The 13278-nt window shown below is 50.7% G+C and overlaps 1 protein-coding gene and 1 long non-coding RNA gene across 4 annotated transcripts in view; one reads left to right on the top strand and one right to left on the bottom strand.

The window, feature by feature from the left end:
• Positions 1–9643, bottom strand: part of COL27A1 (collagen type XXVII alpha 1 chain) — a 161881-nt gene extending 152238 nt beyond the window's left edge. The window contains exons 1-2 of the mRNA XM_076355186.1: positions 9365–9643; positions 400–470 (exon numbers count right to left, since the gene is read on the bottom strand). Coding sequence (XP_076211301.1) covers positions 400–470; positions 9365–9420 — 127 coding nt within the window. The 5' untranslated portion in view covers positions 9421–9643. The remainder of the gene's footprint in view (positions 1–399; positions 471–9364) is intronic.
• Positions 8565–12630, top strand: LOC143168604 (uncharacterized). Of its 3 annotated transcripts, XR_012996750.1 has the most exons (4): positions 8565–8783; positions 9886–10276; positions 10648–10772; positions 12304–12630. It is a non-coding gene; the product is annotated as an uncharacterized LOC143168604 (long non-coding RNA). The 3 variants fall into 3 exon arrangements; XR_012996751.1 differs by lacking the exon at positions 10648–10772 and having other exon boundaries at positions 8571–8783; positions 12290–12630; XR_012996749.1 differs by lacking the exon at positions 12304–12630 and having other exon boundaries at positions 8571–8783; positions 10648–11509.
• Positions 12631–13278: the final 648 nt, after the last annotated feature.

Raw genomic sequence — 13278 nt, 5'->3', positions numbered from 1 at the left:
GGGTTGCATTCAAGTCAAGGAAAAACCCGTCAGCCAGAGATGCTTAATTCCTTAATGCCCCAGCCTCAAGGGGCACTTTCTAAAAAAGCAGTTAAGTCCTAGCAAGTGTAGGTAGATGTTTTAGACACACCAAAGTGCTTCATTCCGACCAGACAGGCACTTCTGAAAATCCTGTGGGGCACATAATCACCTGTAAAAAACTGGGGTTTTGCCAGCTGTTAACTGCGTCATCTATATCATCAGTACCGCAATGATCAGCAATAAATGCATTTAATTCTGTGCACTAGGCTCAGACATTGTTAAATGATGGTCCTAAACTGATACCAAAGCCCTTGGCTTGTACTTCAGTTGAAAGAGGAGAGGAAAAAAAAAAAAAAAAGAAAAAAAAGTGCAATTTACCTTCAGAATGTCCCTGTGTGAATCCCAGGAACCAGGTAAAACATAATACAGTCCAGAGAAAGCAGAATCCCCTAAAATTGGAAGAGAAGAAAAAATAATGAGTTTCTACAACATTAGCAACAAAAACTAGCCCCTCCGTTAAGGGCTTTCTCCTTGGTCACAAGTCTAATGAAGTCAGTGGCAGTGTCCACATGTCTCTGGGAAATGGAGAATGGGTGCTCAGCAGAACAGCTCTTGCTTCCGACTGAGATTTCATTTTACTACTTAAAAGTCATCTAAAGCCCGCTGAATTCAGTGGAAGGTTTTCCTACTGGTATTAGAAGGGACCAGACCAATGTTTTGAGATGCAATGTCATCAGTGCCAGGTCAGCAGTCCCTTCGCTACTGCTACTCTTTGGCACTCATCCCATCTAGGACACCAGAAATGCAAAAGGATGGAGAAATAATTCAAAATTGGAAGGTCAAAAGACATGCCAGGACTGCACGTGCATGTCTGTGAGGACACGGGTAGAAAATGGGCTGACATGCAGCGACATGTCACCTGCATCTCAGCAAACAAATTCCGAGTCCTATTGCTCTACCACATGCTTAAAAATATTCTAAACATACAAAACCCTACATGGATCTATTCCTCTTTTTACACCCAGATGCAAAGATGGGGGGCAGCTTCTAAGCACTCAGCGCGCCCTATGCTGTTGCCACTAATGACTTTCTCATTAGCTTGGTACGGCAGGAAATTTTAGAAAGTGTGAGAGCTGCAGACTCCCAAGCGCAGCGCGCTCGCAGACCCTTTCACGCCTGAGAGGGAATTGGACAAACCTTTCAGTCAGCTAAACTAAGCCTTGAAGTGCCAGCAGAGAGGAAAACTTTTACCAGAAAGGTAGCTGAAGCCTCCCCTTCCCCCACCAACTTCCTTGATTTGTAGCCAAATAACGAACATAGGAAACTCCTTGGTTAAGCTCACTTAAAACTGTCAGTGGAAAGTTTGAAGATTGAATTCCCTCATCTTCTAACGATGATATTTAACAGCTTGATCAGCAAGGGCTGCTGGAGGAACAGAGACAAAAGTGTAAACTACAAAGTCCTCAGCCAGAAGAAAGCAGCGTGGGACATCCACAGGTTGTTCTTCATTTCAGCCAAGCCAGTGCGAACACTGGGATATGCAAAGCAATGCCAAAGTGCAGCTTGCTCCTCTCCTCGGATCTGGCAAAGACAGATCATTTATCAAATGGGATTAGAGACCACTCTTCTCCTGCCATCAAGTCTCAGCTTTAGCACACAAAAGCATCCTCTGGGGCAATGTATTGCCCTGGGCCAGATCCTCACCCAGTGCAGGAGACCCTTTCCCACACCTCAAATGAAGCCACGGTGATTTACACATCAGTGGGGAAACCTGGCCTTGAATGTTAAAATCCGTGCAGGAATCCAGCCACTAATATTTTAAGGCTTGAAGGGACAAAATGCTGGAGCGGCCCCGCATCGGCTGGGAAACAAGTGAGATGAACCACATCATTCTTTGCTGTTTCCATTACCCTGACACTGGGCTGCACATGTCAGGAGCTCTGGGGCTGCTTTAGTTTATGCATGAAGGAACAACAGCTTGGAATAGCCAAATCACAGTATTCTTTCGCTATGTCCTAGAGCCAGCCATACGCTAACCAGGAAAGCCTCGCTATGCTCAAGAGATCTCCAGCTGGGGAGACTTGGTGGTTTTCTGCCCACTTCATCCCACTGGACACAGCTCTCGGGCTGAAGACACAGCTGAGTACAAGGAGAGCTGTTGTCCCAGTTCATTCAGGGGAGGTAGGAAAGGAAGCAGAAGAGGATGATTCTTCATGGCTACCTCTAGTCTTTTTATGACTTAAAAGAGGCTAAAATCCACTTCACGGCAAGACCTGTGTTTCTGTGCTCACCTCCAAAGGAACAATGGAGTTTTAAGATGTGGACACAATTCCACACGTGCATGGAGCGAAGACCTCACCAGAGCAGGCGAGCTGGACTTGACTGCCCGATGCGAGCACGGGAAGACGAGGGGAAGGCGGTGACCAACATCACGTGAACTTGAAGGGCAGCAGGAGTCCCAAGCGCTAAGAACACCTTTTCTCTGGTGAGGATCAGATTTGTACAAACACTGGTGCACACAACACACCTAACTGAAGTCCAGATCTTTTTTTTTTGGGGGGAACCTTCACAACCCAAATTTGCATCCAAAATCCCTGTTGACCAACACGGTGAGAGGAACAAGCTTAGGGGAAAATCCAGCGCGTAATTTCATTCCAGTGACACTGACAGGGCTATAAAGGAGACGAATGGGTCTCCTGGATCCAGCGTGGGATCCAGCTGGCCTCAGCCCTGCTCCTGGACCCCTCGCACAGCCAATACCGTAAGAGTTGAGACCGGGGCTGAATGCCAAAACACTGAAGAAAAACACTTTGGCAAAATTTACCAACTTAATGGAAAAAGCAAAAGCAGCTTCCAAATGGCAGACCTGTGACTGATGGGGCTGTTAATTATTGCAGGATTTTATAATGCAGGCTCTTTTTCCGACAGGATTGCATAAGCACCTTGAGTAGCAATAGTAAAGGAAGATTTTTCTCCTTATATAGAGCTATCAAACCTACCTTGCCTTTATCTCGGCTTCTTCCCAGAACCAGTGATTTCCACGGAGACTCTATCAAGAGCTACCCACTGAAGGCATTTATTTCTTTTATTGTATAGGGCCTTTGAATACCAGAATGAGGATCCCACTGCTATAGCCACTGGGTGAAGAAACGCCCCCAAATACCTGTGATGTAAGCTCACGTGAACCCTAAAAGTTTTCCAGTGCAGACAAACTCCCTTTACAGCAAACTGAAGCTACTGACTACAGCCTAAGTTTTGCTTCGCTACTTTTTGCGAACTCCTGTGACCAGTCCATGGGAACTAACCAGCGTCAAAAGCGCAAGGCAAGAAACAACAGACAGAGAGGGACAGAGAAGTACAAAGACCAGCAATAACACTTCTCAGCCTTGGTGGTGATTTCAGTGTCTTCCCAGCGAGGACCACGTGCATGCAGGTAGCAGCCAAGAATAAACATCCTGAGGAGTTCCTACAAAAAGTAACTGGAAGGTCTAAGGGCACCACTTCTGCTGGGGCTTCAGGACAGGCAGGAGGTCCCTGCACGGGGTGGTATGCACCAATTCGGAGACCTGACGACATCACGACTGCTAATTAGCATACGATTGCAAAGCTGTGGTTTTCAGCTTCCAGACTCATTTGCCATCTTTTTCCCGAGCGTTAAGAAACCAGACTTCTGAGAGCAGCAAGTTGTGGCTCGGGGGCTAAAGCAGAGTTATCACCTCTCCAGGTGGCTTGCGCACAGCGTGTCCTGCTGCTACAGCCCCAGTAAAGTCATGTTCAGGGTGGCAACCTCGAGAGCAAAAGTAAAGGAAAAATTCTGTTGAACATACCGGTTCTTACCTGACACCCACTGGCTTCTGTAACAGAGGAATAAAGCGCTACACTGAACTAAAGACAATAGTAAGACAACAGGCTCTAGGGTAGGCTAGGTCAGGAATTATCGATAAAAAAAAAAGTTTGACAAAGCTGAAGCAATCTGTAAAATAGTCGTGATCAGCTAATTCTTCACTTTACAATTTCTGGAATTGGTTGGAACGATTTCAGCATTTCTGAATTAAAAGTTTTGCCCCTGCCTTAAGAAAAAAAAGGCCAAATGGATTTGGCATCTTGTTTGCTTAGATGATGGGTCGAAGCTGAAGAAAATATTACAAGGGCCCAAAGGAGCGTTTAATTTTTTTACTTTTTTTTCTCCCTCATTTACAGTGGGGAAATGTCTTTGAAATTGCAAACATTTTTGCAGGGTGGAAAAACGATTTCCCCCTCCCTCCATTCAGGTGCATTTTTTTCCTGTCCAAAAAGACCAGAAAGCCAGCTGGATGCTGAAAACTGTTTTGCGAAAAAGGCAAATCTACATTTCTAGCTGTAGATCAGACAATGTATCTTAAAAGAAGAAAATGTCTATATTGCTTAAGATCCTTTGCACGTGACCGGAGGTGATATTTTATAAGACTCCCAAGCAGTTTTGACAGTCAACAGGGAACAAAAAAATCACAACTTACATACTGAGGCTTTAAATTGCACCATGGCATCGATTCCACTCCCAGCTTTTTGGGGTAGAAATCTCATTTTGTACTAGTATCATCCTTTGCACAGCAGATTTCTGCTCTCTTTCTGGGGCTTCTGGAAACTATGGTATTTCTCCTCTCACCCTCAGTTTCTGGAGAGAGCAATGGGAATGCATCATTATGTAGATGTCCAGAACGCAACCCACTGCTTCTGGGCACGCGTTTATCAAAACAAATTTTCAGGCGACAACTAAAAATTCATTGCACGTGCAGCCATAAGGGGAAAGGATGGAGAAGTGGGATGTCAGTGCAGCTGCCTGAGCTTTAACAGCACTCTGAGCAGAGTACAAAGCGGAGGGTTTCAAAGATTGTCCCACCATTATTACTGGAGACTCCAGTAGCCCAAATGGATGGGAAACTCTCTAGGCCAGACTCCATCCTTGGGGTGATCCTCAACAGGAACGTTTCAGTTGCTCCACCCTGCCCCAGAGTTTGGGACGCGTGCGCAAACCCAGAAATTCCCAGGGAATTCTGGCACCATTTCTGCCAAATCTAATCTTAATTCAGGACGAAAATGCCCTTAGTGCTGTGCCTGTAGAGGTTTATCTCAGGGTTTTGGCAACTGTGGCCCGGAAAAAGCTGCTGCTTCCTTCGGAGGAGGCCCTTGGTAGCGAAAGAGCGACCCACCCGGGCCTGATGAAAGGGAGGAATCATTCGCAAAGGGGAGGGACCTCAGCTCGTGGCGACGGTACAGCAGTAAGTCTCAAGTGCTGCAAAGAAGCTTTGCTCTCCTAAAAGGCTTGCATATCAGCCAGGCACGAGGAGGGTCTGGATGCATAAAGGCCTGGTATTTGCTCCCCCAGCACCCATAGCTCCTCTTTGGTTTTCTCCGTGAGGGAAATGCAGATCTGCAGTACACAGAACATGGAGATGAAGCATCAGTGTGGCTAATCCTCCCTCCTGCAGACACCTCGCACCTTGTTCTTTCAAGGGTTTATGCTGATACCTGCAGGCGGAGGGCTGATGGGTTTCAAACCACTGGTCCTTGTCCTCCTAACTGGGAACTAGAGCTTGTGTATTCACTGCACAAAGCTGGCCCAGAGCTAACCAGCTCCTCTGAGCTCCTGCTGGTGACAACCTGCTTCCTCACCTGCTAGATGCAAGACTGGCTGACGAGGCTGTGATGACTCAAACACCCTCCCAGATACCACCCAGCAACTTCCTGCAACGGGGGCTCTTTCCTGACGTCCCGTTACTTGGTCTCCTCTTTGCTCACCACCCCTGTCCGTCTGGGTTATTGACTTTGCTGCTGTGTGAAGCTACAACACTCACTACCGGCCCTTGCCTTTGTGTTCTCAGTTAGTAACTGGAGCCCTCAACAAACAGAAGCGCTAAGCACGATCTGTCATCTAACTCCTTTCTTGTCCTTCCAACAAACGCTTTTGCGTTCCTTCATTTTGTGAATGGGGTTTGGCAGAGCCGTATAGAATTCCCCACTGTTTCCATTTGCGCTTCAGTAAGCGGCCATCATTTCTACTTATGCCCCCAACAAATTGGCAAAGAAAGAGAAAAGGGAAAAAACCCGCATGCTCTGTGTCTGTCTCTGGTCAGAGATTTCCTACAACCCCCTCACCACAAGAGCTGGGCGACCCTCGGTCAATAATGTAACCTCCAAAAACACTGTTTTCAAGCAGGGCAGATTTTATCCCCTCAACCCACTGCAGAAAGGGGATGAAGCTGGAGCTTTATTAAAAGGACCTGCTCAGTGGCGCATCAAGGCAGCAGGAGAGCGAGGACCTGGACACTGGACTTCAGCTTGTAACCCTGGCTGTGACACTGCCCTTCCCTCCTGGGACACAGCTCCAGGAGGCTGTGTAATCACCTCCTCTCTACCCCAAGGCACCCAGCACACACGCATCGTTGCTCCCATTGCTGAATCTGCCCGGCACTGCCATAGTTTGTCCCCAGATCACCTGCCCGGCTTGCATGCAATGGTCTTTTCCTCTTAAAACAAGAGCCGTGCCTTCCTCCAGCCCTTCCTAGGGGCTGACCCACCTTGGTGGTGCCAGGTGGGTGCTGTACCACCATGCGTGCAGCTTTCCCATCCAGCACATGGGCCAGGCACCCGCCAGAGCAGCATTACGCCAACAACCCAGGGCTGTGACAACAAGCAGGCACCCGTCGGAGACCTCCAGGAGCATCAGGCAAGCCTCCTCCATGGCCAGTACGTGGCACTGGGGTTGGAAGGGGCCAAGGTGGCACAGCCACAGCTGAACAGCACAAGCGCTATGGTCTGGATGCGTGCTCAGTGCATAGCTGAATGCAAAACCTTCTTCTGTGGTTTAGTGAGCCTGTGCTCACTAAAAATGCGTCAACAGAAATGATCAAGAGGGGCATTTTAAGCTTGCAGAGCCTGTCAAACTTTGCGTTCTTCTTGTTTTACAAGCTTTGGCTGCTCGAGCCAGGACAAGGCTTCAGCACACTCTGCAACTGCTTCTCCTTCCCTGGTGAGCCAGCCCTCCTACTTCCATCCATGAGTCTCCTGCACCTCTGGCAGCTCCCCAGCCACCAGCCCTGCTCCAGAGGATGCTGCAGGAGTGCTGGGACAAGCAGGACCCCCAGTGCCACATGGGAACACACCGGAAGGTTCCCATTACGAGCTGCCTTCAGGCAGCGCCACCCTCACCCACCCCGAGGAAGACTTGGCAGCACAAGGGTGGCCTGGCGAGCCCAGGCACAAGCCAGCGCTGGGCTCAGAGGACCCTCTCCAAGACTAACAGCCTCAACAGGAACATCCAGCTGTGGGAATGGTAGGATGCACAGCACTCAACTCTGCCAAGCAAATCAAAACCCAGCACCAAAAAGCCCATCGAGAGATAATGCGAAGGGTAGCAAGCGACCTCTGCTGAGGAGGGAACGGATCAGCAGCACGCTGGCGAGGTGTTTAACCCAGAGGAGATCCTGGGAACAAAAGGCGCACATATTCAGAGTCACCAGAAAAGACCAAAGTGCAGATTTCCCGTGGCAGTGCAACACTCAAACCCCGTGCAGCCGTGCACAGTGCTAGCCTGGGACACCGAGATACAGGAACAGACATAGACCTCTGGTGAGCAGGCAGCCACGCTGCCTTCTCCTAGATCCCTGTTTCCTAACCCCAGCCTCAGCAGGGTCCAACTTGCCCTGGGACTCGAGCAGGATCTCCCCATCCTCATCTGCAGCACGACTGCAGTCAACTTCTCCATCCTGCTCAGAAATTGGTGCTCTGTGAAATGACTGTGCCTTGTGCCAAGTATCTCCCCAGCATCGGGGCCTTTCTCCTCGCGGTGACGCAGCGCTGCTCTCGGTCTTTCAAAGGAATCTTTATCTGCCTGTTCCCCTTTCAACTTCTCCATTTTTGACAGACAGCCACCCTCGCAGGGTCCCAAGCAGGCATTTCACTCCAGACCATGCCCAACATTAAAAAGGTGCAACTGGGAGACGCTGCAGTTACCAGCATCTCCAGACATGCCACAGCCACGTCTGGGCAAAAAAAAACCCCTAAAGCACTGAAATTCGGTCCTTGTGAGTATATAAACACACACAAAACTGCTCAAGGAGAGCTGGTTGCAGCCCTCGGGAGCGGTTCTGATCTCTCCACATAACTTTACACACAGACACATGCAGGCAGGGAGAGCGTGTGCTGAGCCTACAAAGGAAACTGCACATTCATCCACGTCCAGACTCCAGCGCTGCGCTAATGGGGCAGCTGCCAGGAGCGGGGTGACCCTCGGGGTGAAGGCGGGGGGGGGGGGGGGTGCGCCCCCAAATCCCCTCGCCCCGTTTCCACCCTTTCACCCCATCTCACAGCCCAGCCGAGCCTGGCAGAAGCAGAGGGATCCTGTACACAACTTTTTCAAACTGCCAGGCAGAAGAATCCCAGTCTTTTCAAGGGAGTGTCGGTAAATCATCGTTACATCCGACAACGCAACCAGAGGGATTAACCCTTTGCTAGTCCCCGGGAAAATAATGATAACAACAACAACAAATTTAACAATGAAAATAGTAAAAGCTGGCCCCAGCTGTGTGAGAAAGACGACGGGCAGGGTGCGTGCTGTAATTTTTTACATGTACATCTAGAGACAGAAAGAAGCATTTGTGCGCGTGTGTGTATGTTGAACACATGAAGAACATGCCACCACGCACCCGCCTGCCTCTCCGACCGTGCCTCAGCCCTTCCCGTGGCTCTCCCACTTTCCGGAGGACTGCGGCGGCGATCTCCAGGTACTCGTGCCCCCACGTCCCCGCGGGACAGTGTCGGGGAGCAGTATTTCTCCCCCGCTCCCAGGAGGGGCTAGGGAACCTGCCCCCCTGCCCGTGCCCGGGAAGGGTGTAGGTGTGCGAGGGGGAGCGGGGCGGGGGGGGGGGGGGAATTGCCCGTTCCTGCATCTCGCGTGGGTGCAACCTCGGCGCCCACCCCCCGGACCAGTTCCCGGGCTGGGAGCTGCTTTCCCCGGGTGCGTGGGAATGGGGGGGGGGGGGGGGGGGGGGAAGCTCCTCCTGCCCTTCCCGGCCCCGAGCCCCCCGCTCTCACCCCCTTTCCGCACACCCCAGCCCCATTCCCACCCTCCCGCTCCAGCGTGGCCTCCCTTCTCCCAGCCCATTCTCCTCTCCAGCCCAGGAGTTTTCACATCATCCCCTGGCAGAAGGAATGTCTTCCCCCACCCCATCCCCAGCCACCCAGGAGCGGAGCTCCCCTCCCGGGCCGGCTCTCCCCTCCCGGGATCCCCCGGCTCCCCGGGCACCCCCATCCCCGCCCGGGATGCCCTTCCCCAGCGCCGGGAGAAGTCGGACTTTGTACTCACCCCCTGCCTGCTGCTGTAGCTCTGAGTCTGGAGACCGGCTCTGATTCCGGCTCCATCACGTTTAGTGCATTGTCTCTTTCGGGCAATTTTTGCGGCAATCCATCAGAAAAAGGGGGACAGGCCGGTTTGTGGGTACATCCTTCCCAGGAGCTCAGCTCTCTGCCTCTCTAAGGGGCTCAGCCGTGTCAAAGACACCCCCTGGCCCGGACGGCTCACTCCTTCCTCCTTCTCTTCTGGGTCCTTTTGCTTACACAGATCTTTTAATCCCATTTAACTCCCTCTCGGCAGACTGCAATTACCTTGGGAAAAAGGAGAGAGAACAGAAAGTACACGCTAGGAAGCCAGGCTGGCCCATGGTCGCTGGATTTCTTGCCTCTTTTTTTTTTTCCCCTCCTTATTAATAGCACAATTTCTGTGATCTCTGATTTCCAAAGTCCTTGATTGAAAGTGTTTTTTCTTAGCTGTTACTTTTTTTTTTTGTTTGTTTGGTTGGTGGTTGTAATTATTATTTTTATTTGCAGTGCAGATGTGCCTCCCACCCCCCCAAGGATCTCTCCTCTGGACTTAGAGAGAAGAGGAAAAGGCAGATTTTGAGAAATGAAAATTATTTAAGGATGTCCCTGCTGCCTCTCTCTGCTGCCCTCCTCTGTAATACCGAAGCACTTGCAAAAAATAATACAAAGTAAATAAATAATAAAAAAAAGAAACTCTTTTGGCCAGAAGAGCTGTCGAGAAGCAACCGAAGACCCCTTCCAGGCTCCACGGGGAAACGCACAGGCCCCTGGTCTGGGGGAGGCCGCCAATGGACATCGCTGCTCCTCCGCGCTCACCTGCCGGGGGGCCATGAGCCCTCTGCCCAAACTGGCTTTGACCCACCTCACCTGGGGCTGGCGAAGGACCCGTGTTATAAAGGTACCTGACACGGCTTTTCCCTCGGGCTCAGCGCTTGGTGGAGGCGGTTGGGAGCCTGTGGAGGGGACTCAGGCTCGCAGGAGAAAAGCCCTCCCGCCCCTGCTCCCCTCCTCGCCCTGCCCTGCTTCCACGGGGAGGTGGGGGACAGGGGACTGGGTGCGGGGCATCTCCAGACCTCCCCTTCTCCTCCCACCACCAAGTGATGGAAGCTGGAGCCCAGAGGGCAGGCAGAGGGGAATGAGTTTTCTTACACATGGTCCATCAGAGTAAATCAGATCCCAAGTCCACTTAGCCAGCTCTGCCAGGGGAGGGGACTTTTGCGTTGGCCAGTGTGGGTAAAACCTGCATCCCTGTGCCCCCTCCTCTTCCAGCTCTTGCAAAGTCCCACCGAGCTGGGACCCAGCCACCGTGCACACCCCAGGGTGACCGGCAGGTCCTCCTTCTCCACGCCAGGACACAGCAAACCCCTCAAGCTCTATGGGATTCCCTCAGGCAGGTGAGGGCAGCCCACCACATCGAGCCCTCCCCACCTCCTTCCCTGCACCCCTGGGTGCCCCCTCGGCCCTGCTCCCTTCCCCCTTGCACAGTGTCTCTGCCTTGGGCACTTACTTTGCAGCGAGGCGAGAGGCTGTGCACCGTCTCCTCGCAGCCCCGCGTTCATTGGCATGCATTTGTCTCAGCAGCTTACGGCAATTTCTACTTCTTATAAAATAATAATAACAAAAAAAAAGGCAAAAGGAGGAAAAAAAAACCCCAAAAAACCAACAAAGCCCAAGCTCCTTCCTCCCTCCTTCCCCTTCAGTCTCAAGGTGTCTCCTGTGCTGGGAGCCAGCGAGTGCCTGCCAGGCTCACGGGCCCTGAGCGAGCCAAGGCGTTCTGGCAAGCCTGAGGTGCCCCCAAGTTCAACGGATAATCCTTCCCCAGGACTGGCGCGGGCAGGTCCCCCTCGGGCCGTCGCTCCGCTCGTGGGTCATGGATGCTGCAGGGATCCAGGAGAGAAGAGAGGTTGGGACCGGGCGCTGGGAGGGACATGGATGTGAAAGAGGTGGAAATTATAAGGCTGCCCTTGTCCTTTTAAATAGCTGCAGCCAGGGGACTCCGCTCGCTGGCTGGGGTGCCCCAGGTATCCGGTTTCAGCAAACACCGGCTAATGAGCAGAGATCCAGCCTCCGAGGGGCAGGTTCAGCGCTGCTCTGCGGGGATGGGGAGGCAGGGGGGCACCCGGGGCGCCCCACCAGCAAGGGCTGGAGCAGGGATGAAGCTGGAGGAGGGAGGGGAGGGCTGCGGGTGAAGAGCTACACGGTCACTGCTGCTCCAGGGTGGAGGGCGGGCTGCAGGGGCTCCTCGGGCTCCAAGGTCTACAGGGCAAAGGACAGGTCCTGAGAGGTGCTGAGCATCCAGCACGGGCCTGGGCATCAAAGCTGAGCCACCCCAGGGTCTCGCTCCACAAAGGCAGGGGCTGCACCATCCCCTGAGACAGGGGGAAGGACCAGGCAGAACTAAAGCACCTCAAACCTGGATATGGGCACTAAACTTAGACACTCCCCATGGAACAAAAACGGCCACAAACGGGATCAACGTTGGCCCACCGAGTACCTGAACTTGAAGCTAGAGGGGAATGATGTTTTCTGCTCAGAGCAGAAAATTTAAGGACCCGCTGGCCTGACTCAGCAATGCAGGTTTTACTCAAAAACCTGACCTCAGAATGTGGCCAAAAATTAAGGTTTCCACCGTAAATCAGATCTCCCGTATACATGATGTCTTCTGTTACCATGCATGCTGAGGACTTCTCTTCTTTAATACATATATTTGGCTTAGTTGTGGTTGCTTGCCGGGACTGTGGTTTTGCATCTCCCAATTTCTATAGACGTAAGATTTTATTCATACCTTTGTTCTGAAGCATCTGCATTTTGCTTCCTTGCTTGCTATAATAGATGAAGCTTTAAGTAACAATAACAAAAAATTTGAAACGAGCAGTGTTACGACTGGGGTAGATAACTATCAGCCTCACAGTCTATTGTCCTCAGGAAAACCTTTTCAGAAGACTGCAGCTAAGTTACACATCCAGACACTTGTAAGAAACTCCTATGCACAGACAAACCTGTCTCAAAACCCTCTGAAGGCCCAGGAGCTCAGACAACCCATCCAGACCAGCTTTGAGGATTGGGACTTCAGGGACAAGAGGCAGTCGCATAGCTTGTCAGAAATCACATAAAATCTCTATTTTTCTTAGCTGTTTTTTTCCCCCAGCTGTTTTTTCTGTGTTTCTCAGTCACGCATTCCTCACTGAGGAACATATTCTAGCCAAGCCTAAGTGTTTATGAGAAAGCTTTAATCTATTAAAAAAACACTTTTCAAAGAAGTGTGTGAGAATTCCTTTGCTGTTGAACACACCTTGTATCGTCCTGCTCTTTTCTACCTTCTTTCTCTTCCAAAAGCAGCAAGTATTTAGTAACCTTCTTTCCCTGCAAAAAACCACCCAGAAAAGGACAGAGCAAGGGACAGAGAAGAAAGCAAAAAGATGTGCTGCATCTTTTTGCAAAGACATACGCAAATAGGATGCGTATGGATAGCTGATAAGGACTGGCAATGCTTCAGGTCCACAGCGTTGCACTGAGGACCACCATAAAACACGCTTAGAGCCCCCTCCTCAAATATTCTGCACATACTTAACGTTGCTCAGATGAACGCTTTCAAACCAAACACATGCATAAAAGCTTTGCTAGCATGCAGACATAAATGTAGCTCAGCAGTAGAAAAAAGGGAATTAGTTTAAAACAAAAGGAAACCCAACATTGCTGAAGCCAAGACTAATGCCAAGTGAATTCAGGTTCAAAAATTAGACCTCATTCTTCAAAAAGAGAAAAGCCACAACATATGATCTGAATAGAAATATATTTAGCAGATTTATTTTTCTTCCTTTCCAAATTTAAATAGAAGCCATTTTAAAGCACTAAATAAACCAAATAAAAGTAAATCAGCACAGCAGTGAAATGAAAGAA

Source organism: Aptenodytes patagonicus, chromosome 18 (genome assembly GCF_965638725.1).
Source record: "Aptenodytes patagonicus chromosome 18, bAptPat1.pri.cur, whole genome shotgun sequence".
Classification (NCBI taxonomy): Eukaryota; Metazoa; Chordata; class Aves; order Sphenisciformes; family Spheniscidae; genus Aptenodytes; species Aptenodytes patagonicus.
This window is presented reverse-complemented; position numbering and strand designations above follow the sequence as displayed.